The 16,039-nt window shown below is 45.0% G+C and overlaps 1 protein-coding gene across 1 annotated transcript; it reads left to right on the forward strand.

Moving 5' to 3' along the window:
- Positions 1 to 8,480: 8,480 nt before the first annotated feature.
- LYSMD4 (LysM domain containing 4) lies at positions 8,481 to 16,039 on the forward strand. The gene is made up of 3 exons (XM_063142200.1): positions 8,481 to 8,523; positions 12,181 to 12,468; positions 14,942 to 16,039. The coding sequence occupies exons 2-3, from the start codon at positions 12,196 to 12,198 to the stop codon at positions 15,527 to 15,529; spliced, it is 861 nt and encodes a 286-aa protein (XP_062998270.1). The 5' UTR covers positions 8,481 to 8,523; positions 12,181 to 12,195; the 3' UTR covers positions 15,530 to 16,039.

The raw sequence follows: 16,039 nt of genomic DNA on the forward strand, positions 1-16,039 counted from the left end.
ACTTCTTCACACAGCGCAGAGTTCAATTATGGAATTCACTACCACAAGATGTAATGATGGCCACCAATCTGGATGGCTTTAAAAGGGGGTTGGATAAATCCCTGGAGCAGAAGGCTATCAATGGCTACCAGCCTTGATGGTTGTGTGCTACCTCCAGTATTCGAGGCAGTAAGCCTGTGCGCACCAGTTGCTGGGGAACATGGGTGGGAGGGTGCTGTTGCACCATGTCATGCTTTGTGGGTCCCTGGTCAACAGCTGGTTGGCCATTGTGTGAACAGAGTGCTGGACTAGATGGACCTAGGTCTGGCATTTCTTATGTTCTTATGACACATGTAACAGTTGTAGCAAGTACTACAATAGTACCACAATAATGGAATGTTGGGATGGAGGAGCATAGACAGGTGACCAGTTAAGACGCAGTTAGAAGAGAGGGAGGTATTAACCTGGAACTGGGAAGAGGGTGCTACGTTGGTCAGTGGGACAGGGAAAGAACTGGATTTAGAAAGGATGTGAAAGGAGAAAGAACTGGATTTGGAGAGAATGACATGGGACAGGATGGCCGTGAGGGGCAGGTGGATTGGGAGTCCTGCAGCTAAAGAACGAGACAAAGAGAAAAACAGATCACCTGGTGGTGATCTTAAATGACAGATCTCCAATGACCAAGAAAGATCTGCAGTGACCAGGAAAGCCAGAAAGTGAATTGCTACAATAGTTAAAAGGGTTATTAGAGATTACAGGCATATTAGAGTGATTATAGTTTTGTGGTAACATTCATAAAAATTGTAATTCTCTTAACATTTATAAATATTGTTAACGTTTACCAGGGCCTGCTAGAATTTGTCCAATACCTATCTCAGATTGTCCTGTAAAAACCCATCACACAGTCACATTGGTATAAAGGCCCAGGTGGCATGACAGGCCATGATGTCCTAGAACACGCACCAAAAGGCATCCAACATGGTTACTCTGACCTCCCACCAGACATGCTGCCTTCCTCGCATCCCTGCCTTATTTGGGGATGTGAAAGAAGCAGTTACGTGCAAGAGTAACCCTGGTGCCTTTGCTTTCTTTTGAAATAATAATAATAATAATAATAATAATAATAATAATAATTGTTACCCGCTTCTCCCTCTGGATCGAGGTGGGGTACAACACTAATAAAAACACCATAAAATACATACAACTAATTCAAACGTTTAAAACCAGTGCATTATTAAAAGCAGCACACCATTAAAAAAGGGCATCTTAAAATTCAACTGGGTAGGCCTCTGGGAGAGATCAGTCTTTATGGCTTTCTTAAATTCTGGAAGACTGTTAAGTTGATGAATCTCTACCGGCAAGCCATTCCACACACTGGGAGTGGCAGAAGAAAAGATCCTCTGGGTAATAGTTGTCAGCCTTGTTTTTGTTGGCTGGAGTAAATTCTTCCCAGAGGACCTGAATGTGCGGGGCGGATTGTACAGGAGAAGGCGATCCCGCAGGGAGACTGGACCCAAACCATGTAGGGCTTTAAAGGTGATAACCAACACTTTATACTTCGCCCGGAAACTAATTGGCAGCCAGTGAAGGGATTTTAAGACTGGTGTAATGTGGTCCCCCCTAGGTGTACTGGTGACCAGCCTGGCTGCCATATTTTGAACTAGTCGAAGTTTCCGGACTAGGCCCAAAGGTAGCCCTATGTAGAGCGCATTGCAGAAGTCGAGCTTCGGAGTTGCAGTGCGTGCATTACCGTCTTTAGGTCTTCCAACTCTAGGAAGGGGTGCAGAGAGAGGTGGCTAACAGGCCTGGCTAGTGGCCCATGTGCTCTAACTGTAAGCCTCTAGCTACTAGATTCCTTGTTTTTAACTCAACCATCTAGAATATGGGGAACAGATTCTCTCGCCGTTATTCTCCTGACGTCACTCTTTTTCTACTGGGAGGGAACCCTTCTCTGAACATTTCCCTCCCAATTCCTCCACGTCTCCTTGTGTGCTGCAGACAGTTCCAGGAGGTATTTTGTCTGTTACCCATATTCTAGACGGTTGAGTTAGAAACAAGAAATCTAGTAGCTAGAGGCAGCTTATATTAATATCGGGTCCGGTCCTTTGCCAGCAAAACTTCTTGGAAGAGACTTTCCAGTTTTCTTTAGAAAGCATTTGTTATGCAGGCAGTAAGCGTGGACAGGCACACGAGCTGTCACTTGGCCGGCTCTGCCTGCGTCTTCTTGAGCCATGCACGTGTGTATATCATGGGACTCCAGGAATTTCTTCCAACTCTAGGGTGGATAGTGCAAGCTGTTGGCGGGACAGAATCCCTCTGTCCAACAGACGTGCGCCATGACCTAAGAAAATGTACAGGTGGTGAACGAAACCCCAGCCATCTCTCTCTCTCTCTCTTGAAGACAGAGCAAAAGAGTGAGCGTGTGAGAGAGACGCAGTGAGTCTGGGTGTAGAAGACAGTGTTTGTGTGTATGTTTTAGAGCCTGCATATTCATTTACTTCCCCACATGTTTCTCCTTTCCAAATGCACATATGGTGCCTCCAAGTTTACCTTAATTTTTCCTCAGTTATTCCAGCAGGGAGTCCTTTTATTTAAGACTGTTACATACAATACTGCTTTATTCTAAGGCTGCCTCGTTCACAGACTATTACAGCCATCACCTTCCAGTCCCATGTTTCGCACGGCTTCTTCCCTCTTTTTCCTTACCACAGAAAAACCATGGTGGAGGAATAGAGAGGTCCACTCTCAACTCGGGAAAACTGTTCTGCTGCAGAATCCATGTATCAGATTCATAGAAATCTGAACTCGCTTGAATCCGTTGAAGATTTGCCCAACACTTTCTGATCCCAGCTATCATGGCCAGGGAATCTGGGAGTTTTCGTCTAAAACAACTGAAGGGCACCAGCTTAGAGAAGTCTGTTCTATAACATAATCTACAAAATGCTGTTGTTTTTGCTGACATTGTTAAAACAGTATTATTATTATTATTATTATTATTATTATTATTATTATTATTATTATTAAAATACATAAAATACTGATTAAAGACATAGTATACATTGTTAAAACTTCCTAAAAAAATCCTTTAAAAAATCCTAAAATTCCACTGGAATTTTAATGAGGCATAAGTTTTTGTAGGGCAGAGTCCTCCTCATCCAAAGCCTCACAAATACATAAATTATTATCAATATGATTAGTACTAGCAATGTCTACAAAACATATGTCCATAGCATCTGTCACTATAAGCATCTATCACTATAACCTCCCTCACAAGACAATGCTGCTTATTACTTTTAAGGCCTTACATGGTCTAAGCCAGTGGTTTTCAACTGGCAGGTCAAGACCTAAAAGTGGGTCGTGAGATCTGTCCACATGGGCCATGGAAAAGCTTGTTGCCGCCATGTTGGGCATGGGGGAAATTGTGAAAGTGGCTCCCGTGTTGCAGATGGGGAGGCCGAGGTGTGTCCCAGGTCTGGACCAGTCGAAGACCATGGTCTAGATCATAGAATCATAGAATAGCAGAGTTGGAAGGGGCCTACAAGGCCATCGAGTCCAACCCCCTGCTCAATGCAGGAATCCACCCTAAAGCTAAAGGACTTGTCTTTCAGTTCAGCCTAGGTTCTGATGGATCCCAGGTCCTGACAGATCCAACTTTCAGCAACATCTGGAGGTTGCAAGTTTGTTAATGGTATTCCTTTTTGTTTTGTTTTTGGAAGACCACATTTCTAAATCCAATGCTGTCTTAGAATCATAGAATCATAGAATAGAAGAGTTGGAAGGGGCCTACAAGGCCAACGAGTCCAACCCCCTGCTCATTGCAGGAATCGACCTTAAAGCATCCCTGACAGGTGGTTGTCCAGCTGCCTTTTGAATGCCTCTAGTATGGGAGAGCCCACAGCCTCCCTAGGTCATTGGTTCCATTGTCGTACTGCTCTAAGAGTCAGGAAGTTTTTCCTGATGTCCAGCCGGAATCTGGCTTCCTTTAACTTGAGCCCGTTATTCCGTGTCCTGCACTCTGGGAGGATCAAGAAGAGATCCTGGCCCTCCTCTGTGTGACAACCTTTTAAGTATTTGAAGAGTATTCAAATACTCTTTTATACTATTTTAGGTACCTCAGGGAGAGCCTCCTCTCCTATGTCCCAGTCTGCTCCTATGTCCCAGTCCGCCACTTAAGGTCTTCTGAGGGTTATCTCTTGCAACTGCCTAATGTGAGATTGGGGGCCACATGTAAAAAGGCTTTTCCCTTTGCCACCCATCAGCTGTGGGATGACCTGCCAGTTGAAAAGCACCTGCTGAACTCTTTGAATATTTTAAAGTGGGAATTAAAGATTCCATTATTCTGGCAGGCCTTCCGTTTTTAAAATCCCCATTTCTCTTTCCTGATTGTTATATGCTGCTTCTAAGCTGTACTGTTTTTATTGTAGGGTTTATTTTTGTGTTGTTGTTTTTCAAACTGTTTTGTATGCTGCCTAGAATACTTTGTATATAATAATAATCTAGTGAATAACGGGTGCCATTGCCTTGCTCTATTAAGAGAAATTTAGGGTGGGGGGAGGTGTCCAAACGTTATCATCATCAGTTCATAGACCTTCCCCATTCTCCCACCAGAACAAAAAAATGTTAAGGAAGAAAATGTGGAAAGGGCCTGTTCAGGCAATACGCTAAGCCATGATTAGGCTGCTACCTCTTTTGCAGCAGATGGTTACTGAGTGTGTTTAAACCCTGGTTATGTAGCCACCATGGATTAGGAACAGTTCACACAACACACTAAGTCATGGTTCACATGATATGCTAAGTCATAATGTTTAGCTCAAAATGCTTATCCACCATGGCTTAGTGGGTCATCTGAATAGGGACAAGGTCTTGTGACGGTTAACAATATGAGCCCTCCATTTGGAAGCACCCAAAGTCTTCTTAATAAATACCCAAACTTTTTGTAAAGTTTGAATTGACATTATAGTGTATGGTAACAGCAGCACCTGCTGTCGAACTGTTAATATTGCTCCTCCGTTGATTTCTTTCTGAGAGACGTTTCAGGCTTTGTAACTTGAAAGGGAGCCCTTCCTTTAATTATTATTATTATTATTATTATTATTATTATTTATTTATTTATATAGCACCATCAATGTACATGGTGCTGTACAGAGTAAAACAGTAAATAGCGAGACCCTGCCGCATAGGCTTACATTCTAATAAAACCATGATAAAACAATAAGGAGGGGAAGAGAAAGCAAACAGGCACAGGGTAGGGTAAACAGGCACTGGGTAGGGTAAAACTAACAGTATAAAGTCAGAACAAAATCAAGTTTTAAAAGCTTTAGGAAAAAGAAAAGTTTTTAGCTGAGCTTTAAAAGCTGCGGTTGAACTTGTAGTTCTCAAATGTTCTGGGAGAGTGTTCCAGGCATAAGGGGCAGCAGAAGAAAATCCACGAAGCTGAGCAAGGGAAGTAGAGACCCTTGGGCAGGCGAGAAACATGGCATCAGAGGAGCGAAGAGCACGAGCGGGGCAATAGTGTGAGATGAGAGAGGAGAGATAGGAAGGAGCTAGACCGTGAAAAGCTTTGTAGGTCAACAGGAGAAGTTTATATTGGATTCTGAAGTGAATTGGAAGCCAATGAAGAGATTTCAGAAGTGGAGTAACATGGTCAGAGCGGCGAGCCAAGAAGATGATCTTAGCAGCAGAGTGGTGAACAGAAACCAACGGACTGATGTGAGAAGAAGGAAGGCCAGTGAGAAGAAGGTTGCAGTAGTCCAACCGAGAAATAAACAATGCATGAACAAGAGTCTTGGCAGAAGAGACAGACAAAAATGATCGAATCCTGGCAATATTATACAGGAAGGTAGAGGATACTCGTTGACTTACACACAGAGAGAGACACCCCACAGATATGGCAACCAAGAAGAATCACAACCCATACTTTGAAAACAAAAAGAATCTGTGGCACCTTAAAGACTAACCATGTTTTATTACTAAGGCATGAGCTTTTGTGGGCTCAAGCCATTTTGTTAGATGCAGGAATGGATAGAAACAAGATATTGACTCTTTGCCATTCTCTTCATTAAGATGGAGTCCCACTGGGCCAAACAAGATGAAAAAGAAGACCGGTGATCTCAACCTGGCTCAGCATTTTATTAATCCCAAATTAGGGATTACGTCAAAAGTAATAACTGCTGAAACGATTTATGGGTTGCAATATCTAATTGTACAAGTACTGGACAATCCTTTCAAGCTGCATGCCAAATTGAACAGCTGCAAGCTTAGGTTTTGGCTCAAAACAGAGAGGGAGCAGATATATAGATATGCATTTAGATATATGAAAGAAAGGGAAATTCAGTACTAAATCTATGAAGAATTACTATTATGACATTCGCGGCCCACCCTTCGCGCAGCTCCATGCACCTTTGACCCTCACAACTTCCCTGCAAGGTAGAGTCACAGTGCAGTCCTATACATGTCTTCTTAGAGGTAAGTCCCATTGAGTTCAATGGAGCTTACTCTCTGGTAAAAGGGCAAAGGAATGCAATCCAAGTTGAGAAATTGACTGGTTTCAGCTGGATCAAAACACAGGCGCTAGGTTTTGGGTCAAAGACCATAGCTCAGTGGGAGAACCAATGTGGAAGGACCCAGGATCCATCTGTGGCATCTCCAGGTTTTGTTTTTAAAAAGGATTAAGTGTCAAGTGCCTAAGATCTTGGAAAGTACTGCTAAACGTATACCTAGGATGGACAACTTGTGCTCCCTTCGATGTTTTGGCCTACAGCTCCCATGATCCTTCACCACTGGTTATACTCGCGAAGGCTGATGGGAATTGTAAGCAAAAACATCTGGAGGGCCAGAAGTTACCGCCCCTGGAAAAGACAATACTGGCCTAGATGAACAACCGTGGTAAGAGGGTGTTTCCTATATTAACAGCACGTTGCCAGTGTGATTCTATTGCGTCCAGTTCTGGGCACCAGACTTCAAGAAGGATGCAGACAAGCTGGAGCGTGTTCAGAGGAGGGCAACAAGGATGATCAGGGGTCTGGAAACAAAGCCTTAGGAGGAGAGACTGAAAGAACTGGGCATGTTTGGCCTGGAGAAGAGAAGATTGAGGGGAGACATGATAGCACTCTTCAAGGACTTGAAAGGTTGTCACGCAGAGGAGGACTAGGATCTCTTCTTGATCATCCCAGAGTGCAGGGCACGGAATAATGGGCTCAAGTTGCAGGGAGCCAGATTCTGGCCAGACATCAGGAAAAACTTCCTGACTGTTAGAGCAGGACGACAATGGAACCACTGACCTAGGGAGGTTGTGGCCTTTCTCACCCTAGAGGCATTCCATTTGCAGCTGGACAGCTATCTGTCAGAGAAGATTCCTGCATTCGGCAGGGGGTTGGACTCGATGGCCTTATAGGCCCCTTCCAACTCTACTATTCTATGATTTGACCTATGCTCAGGAATTGGACTGGCTTCCATTTAATTTCAAGGCAGAATTCAGAGTGCTAGTTCCTGCCTTGAGGGCGCAATCCTATGCATGTTTGAGGTGTAGTGGTTAGAGTGTTGGACTGAGAGTCAGGAGATCTGGGTTCTAGTCCCCACTCGGCCATGGAAGCCCATTAGGTGGCTGGGTTGGGCCAGTCACAGACTCTCAACCCAACCTACCTCACAGGGTTGTTGTTGTGAGAACAAAATGGAGAGGAGGATTATGCACATCGCCTTAGGTTCCTTAAGGAGGAAAAAAGGCAGGATGTAAATGCAACAAATAAATAAATGTTTAGACAGAAAAAAAAAGGCTAGCTTCCATGGCCGAGTGGGGACTAAGACTGGGTGTCTTTTAATTGGAACCGTTAGACACCGTCCCACTCTGGAAGCATGCTGGATCATTTAGGCTGCAATGTTTTGTGCACTTCCAAGGGAGTAACTCTCACTGAAATCTAGGGGACATACTTCCAAGTAAACAGTCCTACAATTAAACTGCATGTAAAGCCCATTTCTATGCATGTTAGACAAAAGTCCTACAACACCCAGCATGCCATCTTGCACTAGTCCTCTTGAAATTAAAAGAACACGACAAGTTGCACGTCGAAAATGCTAGAGATAATTATGCCCAGCAAGCCATCACCAGTCACCACTTGTCGCATCCTCTTCCTTGTTGTTGCTCCAAAAGGCTCGCAATGCGGCTAGTCCTCAGGAAGGCGCAACGAGTCATTGGGAGTAACAATGCAGCCGGCTCTGAAAAGCGGACCCAGCAATACAACTCCCCCAGGTACTGATGGTGGTGATGGCTTCCTGGGGGAGGGGGGACGGAGGGGGCGGAGAGAGAGAAATAGGCCTCCTGGCCCTTTAAATCGAGCGCCTTCCCTCCGCCTCCCGCGACACGTCCCAGCGCTGACCGCTCTGCCAAACCCGGCTCTGACGCCCTGCTCTGCTCCCTTGCAGGCGATTGGTTGGAATGTTGCTCTGGTCCGCCTTTCCTGGGGCTATCCAGCCAATCCTGGGAGGAAAGGAACAAAGAGCAAGAGCGGGTGAGGCCAAGCAGAGGTGGCTGGAACGGCTGGAATCCAGGTCAGTAAAGACGTGGGGGGAGAAGAGGGGAAAAAAGGGGGGGGGAGAGAGACCCCAATAGAGGGGGAGGGACAGCCCACCCAGAGGGGGAGGGTTCTCACCCCTCCGCTTTGTCTGGAGTGTGAGAAAGAGGTATGTGAGCGTGTATCTGTTTGTTTATGTATGTGTGTGTGAGAGAGGGGGGGAATGTGTGTATGCGTGCGTGTGAGAGAGAATGTATTTGTGTGTGTGTAAGAGTGAGTGTGTAAGAGAGTGAGTGCGTCTGTGTGTGGGTAAGAGAGTATGTATTTGTGTGGGTAAGAGAATGAGATTGTGTGTGTGTGTGTGTAAGAGAGTGAGTGAGTGTGTCTGTGTGTGTGTAAGAGAGTCTATTTGTGTGGGTAAGAGAATGAAAGTGTGTGTGTGTGTGTAAGAGTATATTTGTGTGTGTGTAAGCGTGAGTATGTATTTGTGTGTGTGTGTGTAAGAGAGTGAGTGAGTGAGTGTGTCTGTGTGTGTAAGAGAGTCTCTATTTGTGTGGGTAAGAGAATGAGAGTGTATGTATGTGCGTGTGTGTGTGTGTAAGAGTGTATTTGTGTGTGTGTGTGTAAGAGAGAGTATGTATTTATTTGTGTGTGTAAGAGAGTGAGTGAGTGTGTCTGTAAGAGTCTCTATTTATGTGGGTAAGAGAATGAGAGTGTGTCTATATGTTTGTGTGTGTGTGTGTGTGTAAGAGAGTACATTTGTGTGTGTGTGTGTGTGTAAGAGAGAGTATGTATTTGTGTGTGTAAGAGTGTGTGTGTGTGTGTATGAGTCTATATTTGTGTATAAGAGAGTATGTATTTGTGTGTGTGTGTGTAAGAGAGAGCGAAAGAGAGGGAGGGGGGGGGTGTGAAGGAGAGAGGGGGTGAGAGAGATTGTGTGTGGGGGGGGGATGTGTGTTTTTGAGGTGTGGAAAGGGGAGAGAATTGGCCGGGCACCCTATTTCTCCCTCCCCCCACCCTCCATTGGGATAAAGGCTGTGTTGGAATCTTTGCTCCAGGGGCTTAAAGGGGGGAGCATGGAAGCACAGGGGGGGGGAGGGATCTTGCTGCTGCCACTTCTTCCATAGAAGTGAGGGTATTGACAAGAAATCTGATATTGACAGAAGGGCAGTTGCATTCCTGTTGCTTGTGAGCTTCCCAGAAGTATCTGGCTGGCCACTGTTAGAAACAAGATACTGGGCCAGGCATGTCTGGCTCTGTTCTAGAAGACCAGTTCTTATCTGCTGTAATAAATGAGACCTTTACCTCTAGGAAAAACAAACGGCACCACCCAGGCCCAACACCCACAATCTCATTTTCAAAGCTCAAGTCAAAGCTCAATGCAGACGATAACCTGAATAGTCACTTGAGTTTTCCACCTTTTAAAAATATATACACTCACATATAATTTGTCAAACTATGTGATACGTGACGGTGAAGCAGAGTGCAGGCTATAATGGCACAGAGTTCCAGCTCAAAAATGGGATTTTTCTTGTAATGGCCATCGTTAGTTCTGACTCTGCACTAGGCCAATCCCTCTTAGTGGTGCCTCCAATATGATGCTCACGGACACCTCTTTTTGAGCCCACAAGGCCCCCTGCCCCATCCTGGTTTTAATTTTATTTCTTAAGCTTTTAATATCAATTTTGTTTTTAACTGGCAGGGTGGCATGCATGCTGCAAAGCAAAAGGCTGTCCTGCAGCACCATCTTGGAAAACTACAAAAGAGTAGTTTTAGTATTTTGGAGCTCAGACCCCCACCTCTGCCTTGTATTTCGGTTCTTGGACAAGTTACTTTTTGCTTAGATTTTCCCCAAGGACTATAAGGATTCACAGAATAGTCTTCACATGATCCTTGGTGGAATTCTTTGAGTTTTCTGTCAGTAGAAAAACACCCCCTACCATTAAAGCTGTTTAATTCTGTACCATATGAACACTTTTGTAGTAAAACTTTAAACTGGACAAGCAGGGTTGGATCCAAGATCTGCCTTTTGCAAGAGGAAATGTTCCGCTTGCGGAAAGTCCCACTGTCCAATTTTGGGAGATTCCCCCTTCCTCACACACCACAGCTCACCCCATTTAGCAGGGTAGCACATCGCCATCAGGTCTAGTAGCCATTGACAGCCTTCTCCTCCAGAAATTTATCCAACCCCCTTTTAAATCCATCCAAATTGGTAGCCATCGCTACAGCTTGTGGTAGTGAATTCCTTAGTTTAACTATGTGCTGTGTGAAAAAAAAAGTACTTCCTTTTATTTGTCCTACCTCCAGTGTCTGAGGCAGTAAGTCTGTATGCACCAGTTGCTGTGGAACATGGGTGGGAGGGTGTTGTTGCATCATGTCTTGCTTTGTTGGCCCGTGGTCCACAGCTGGTTGGCCACTGTGTGAACAGAATGCTGGAGTAGATAGTCTGATCCAGCAGGGCTCTTCTGATGTTCTTATGTCCTGAATCTCCCACCAGTCAGCTTCATGGGATGATCCCGGGTTCTAGTATTATGGGAGAAGGAGAAAAATGTCTCCCTGAGTGGTATTTTCAAGGGGCTGGAGGGTCTGCTGTTCTGGAGGAGGGGGCAGGGAACTCCACTTCTACCAGTGCAGTTGATCTAGCATAGGTCTGGATCCAACCCATAATTCCCCTTGCAATAGCAACACATCTTAAGAATGAACCCAGTTGCTAACTAGGTGCATGATCTCTAACTAGGAGTTCCTTAACGCACTGGACTTCAAGATGCCGTGCTCCTGGGAGGATTATTCCTGCACTTGTAGCCCTGCTGAAGTCAGGGTGGCAAATGAACGTGAGGATTTAGTGGCCAGGAAGGTTGGCGAAAAATGGTATTAGTTTTTTTAAGTCTTGCAAGTGGCTGAACAACCAAAATATGTTTTGAGGACAGAGTAAGGAGAGGGCCTAGTTAAAATGCAACCTGTTGGTAAATGTGTATCTAATTCCTGAGAACCTTGTATATAATTCATTTATTCATTCATTTATTTATTTATTTATTACATTTCTATACCGCCCAATAGACGGAGCTCTCTGGGCGGTTCACAAAAATTAAAACCATTCAAAGTATAAAACAACAGTATAAAACCATAATATAAAATACAATATAAAAGCTCAACCAGAATAAAAACGGCAGCAATGCAAAATTACAAATTTAAAACACCATGTTAAAATGTATTTATAGACTGTTAAAATGTTGGGAGAATAAAAAGGTCTTCACCTGGCGTCTAAAAGCATATAATGTAGGTGCCAAGCGACTCTCCTTAGGGAGCTCATTCCACAGCTGGGGTGCCACAGCAGAGAAGGCCCTCCTCCTGGTAGCCACCTGCCTCACTTCCTTTGGCAAGGGCTCACGGAGAAGGACCCCTGAGGACCTTATAATGCATATAAGTCAAAGAAACAGCTAATAAGAAAAATGCTTTGAGGATGATAAAAAGTTGTCGCAGCATGAGTAGCAGCAAACTCTCAAAGAGCAGGATGGGCACAGCTTGTGGCCCTTGTCCTACATCTTAGTTAGCACCATGTAATCCAGCCCCTCCTGCCAGGGTGCTGAGCCAAGCCTTGTCTGTATTGACCCAGACTCCAACGGTCACTGAACTATACTGCTCATTTTATGACCGATAAAAAACAACAATCCAAACCCTTTGTTTCGTCTTGCAGAGGCTGCTGCAAACCATGAGGCTAAACGAAGGGCTGATCAAGTCCTTCCAAGCTCCTGCCACCGTCCGAAAATTCCCAAGCAGCCACGTTTACTTGTTCAGAAGCGGACAGTCGGATTCCGATGACACATCAGAAGAGGAACTCGAGGTCATGGAATTACGCGCAAGGAGGAACGAGCAACAGCGAAGCGACGTTGACCGGGCGAGAGTTGGGGACGTGGTGCTACTAGAACGAGAAGTCAGAGGAGACGACAACCTCAACAAATTGGCTCTGCAGTATGGATGCAAAGTAGGAAGCAACTTCGTTTGAGTTTCCACCTACACCATTTCCATACACGGGTTTTGTTTTCAATCGCACACTTAATAGAATTCATCTCTGGTTCAGGATGTTGCATGTCTAGGAAAGGCACTCTGGTTTGTCCAGTCTATAGGCAGGCATCGGAAGGCATCTGTTCCCAAGGATGTCCTTTAACAAAATAAGCCAAAACGGGATTTTCCACTCCTTCGCGTCATCATCTAAATCGTTATTCCATTCAGATGAGAGAGGAGTTGTTATTTATCTGACTCACCACCCGAGTTAGCAAAACAACTGGGTGAAAACTCTTTGATGTTAGGGGAGGAGCAGTATGAGAACATTGATGCGAGGAACGTAGCTTAGTGTAGTAGAGCACATGCTTTGCAATTCTGTGAAAAGAAGCAGGGATGAGAAGGGCTTTGTTTTTTGAGCATGGGAATCGGCAGCAGCGCAACAGTGTACTCAGCAGTGATGGAGGAACATAAATATAAGAACAGAAGAGCCCTGATGCTGGATCAGACCAAGGGTCCATCTAGTCCAGCACTCTGTTCACACAGTGGCCCACCAGCTGTTGACCAGGAACCAACAAAGCAGGTCATGGTGCAACATGTCAAAGGCCCCAGCTTGGGTTTGGAGGTGTGTCACCGTAAAAGTGAGTGTGAAGTGATTGAGCATCATCTCAGTCCCTCTGCACTCATGGGCCAGGTCACAGGGAGAAGGAAGCAGGTGTGCTACTTATTCAGCGATTGCATGCACATTTTCCCTTGCTCAGTTTTATAAAATAGTTCTATCCTGCATTTTAACAGTGATTTCCAATGTGAATTAACATTAAAACCATTTTTCCCCTAAAAACCCAATTAATTTCAAAAGCTGAAACCGATACATTAATCTGAACCTTACAGCCCCACTGAAAGCCCAGGAAAACAGTAGGGCCGGCCTCCTCAACCTGATGGCCTCTGGGGCTGTTAGAACTAGATGCTATCATCTCTCGCCAACCTGCTCACTGGAGAGGCTGAGGATGATGAAGAGTTGTAGCGCAGACAAATCAGCCGTTCCCCAGGTTGGGAACAGCTGTTGCAGGGTCTTTCTGTTGACATCTAAAGACTGCCAGAGAAATGGGCAGAGAGAGGTCCTTCAAAAGAGAAGGTGCCACAGCAAAGAAGGCCCTATCGCTAGTGATGAGCTCTCCCACAGAGGCTCATGGGGCACACTGATTAAGACATCCGGTGAGGAACTTGATAGAACTTAATATAAAATATAAAGCCTTGAACAGCTCAGGACCACAATACCTGATGGAACCCCTCTCCTGACTGGAACATACCCAGACATTACAGTCAACATCTGGAGGCCCTCTTCAAGTGCCCCCCCCCCCCCGGTTGACTATGAGCTCCCTAATTCAGGCCGTTCTGGCACCAACACTGTCACCTTTCCCACACCAGGTTAAGACTGCCCTCTACTCCCAAACATTGAAGAGCCTATGATGGGGCATTTATGGGTCTAGTATTTTATTGAAACCGATTTTAGCCATCTAAATTGTTTAAAGTTTTGTATATGTAATTTTTTGTGCTGTATTTTTATATATTGTTTTGTATGAATTGTTGTAAACCGCCCTGAGAGCTTTGGCTATTGGGCGGTATAGAAATGAAATAAATAATAATTGTACCAAAAAAAAGGAGGGGGGCTAGAACATTTTATAGAGTGGTGAAGGACGGACGGGTCCCAGATTACCACTGCAGGCTCTCCAAGGCTGGGGCCCCTCTGTGTCATAGCCCAGGGGTTGGGCGCATGCTTGGTGTGTATTATTATTATTATTATTATTTCTTACCCGCCTCTCCCTTTGGATCGGTCCCAGGTTTAATCCCTGGGATCCCCAGTCAGGGCTGGGAAAACTGCCAGAAATCCTGGAGAACTGCTGCTAGTCAGTGTTAACAGTCCTGGGCTAAAAGGACCCATGCTCTGACTCCGTATAAAGCAGCTTCCTGTGTTTTGTTATATCACATTGAAGCTACAAACAGCTACTTCTGCATGATGAAAAATGGTATTTATAACGTAAAAATGGTATTATAAAAATGCCATGTTCCTCGCCTGCCCAAGGGTCTCTACTTCCCTTGCTCGGCTTCGTCCATTTTCTTCTGCTGCCCCTTATGCCTGGAACGCTCTTCCAGAACATTTGAGAACTAGAAGTTCAACCGCAGCTTTTAAAGCTCAGCTAAAAACTTTTCTTTTTCCTAAAGCTTTTAAAACTTGATTTTGTTCTGACTTTACACTGTTAGTTTTACCCTACCCAGTGCCTGTTTACATTCTCTTCCCCTCCTTACTGCTTTACTATGATTTTATTAGATTGTAAGCCTATGCGGCAGGGTCTTGCTATTTACTGTTTTACTCTGTACAGCACCATGTACATTGATGGTGCTATATAAATAAATAATAATACTGATTTTTTTGTATTGTTTTCTGGATTCTCCAGGTTGCAGATATCAAACGGGTCAATAACTTTATCCGAGAGCAAGACTTATATGCTCTGAAATCCATCAAGATTCCAGTCAAAGTCAATGGCCTATTAACAGAGACCAGTGAAAATGTGCTGCCTCCACAGTGTGCTGGTCCGTTACCCGCAGAACTGTCTGAATCCAGTGATAGAGAGAACAGCTGGTCAGACCACAAGCAAATCGATCAGTATTTCAGAGGGATCGACCGGAACATTGAACAGGCAGCTCAGGTGGAGGCCTCTCCAAGCACAGACTATTGCATCGAAACGCCAAACGGGTCAACTCCGCAGCAGAAGGAAACCAGGAGCGGAGTGGATTGCGGGATCCAGTGGTGGAATGCAGTCTTCGTTATGCTCCTTGTAGGAATCGTTTTGCCAGTGTTTTATATCGTCTATTTTAAGACTCAGGAATTGGAAGTAGCGACCGATACGTCCAATGTGACCGTTGCTGCGAATAGCTCGTTGCACGGATTACTGAGAGGAACACCAGTCCACCTTGGGCAGAGCGAACCCCCATCCGCTGCCCCTTCCCCAAAACCAGTAGCTTTCATCACATCAGGGGGATGAACCAACCCATTCACACACACACACACACACACAAAAGGGGACAGGAGACTTTTCAGCTTTGAACATAAGTGTTCTGGATGAACAGACGACAGCTTTGTTGCGTGTAAATTGTTGGCACTGAAAATGGGAAAGAGACCACGGAAAACCAGGGCAAAGTGTGATGGCAAGCCAGCCACAAACCTGCCTCGATCATGTCGGAAGATGGCGCTGGGGTGGCCCAGTTTTAACAGCAAAAGGGGCGTGCTTTACCCCATCCCACGGCTTACCTCCTTGTAGAAAATGCTCACAGGCATTTCTCTCTTCAGCTGACCTCCGGTATCAAGTCTCCTCAGCCAGGAAAACAGACATGAAGAAGAGATTTCTGCTCTCTGCACCCCTTTTGCTGTTCAGCCAGGAAAACACACTGGATGAGGCCCTTTTGAGGAAATGGACCAAGCCAAACACCCAAAGAACTGAGTTTTTTTTTAAAAAAAATATATTGCCAATTCATTAAAACTAATCTTGTCAGTA

Source organism: Elgaria multicarinata, chromosome 16 (assembly GCF_023053635.1).
Source record: "Elgaria multicarinata webbii isolate HBS135686 ecotype San Diego chromosome 16, rElgMul1.1.pri, whole genome shotgun sequence".
Classification (NCBI taxonomy): Eukaryota; Metazoa; Chordata; class Lepidosauria; order Squamata; family Anguidae; genus Elgaria; species Elgaria multicarinata.

Excerpts from the sequence above, each read along its gene's own strand:
- LYSMD4 (XM_063142200.1), top strand. The coding sequence starts at position 12,196 with ATGAGGCTAAACGAAGGGCTGATCAAGTCCTTCCAAGCTCCTGCCACC. Across the intron at positions 12,469-14,941 it reads CTCTGCAGTATGGATGCAAA|GTTGCAGATATCAAACGGGT; the intron begins GTAGGAAGCAAC and ends TGGATTCTCCAG.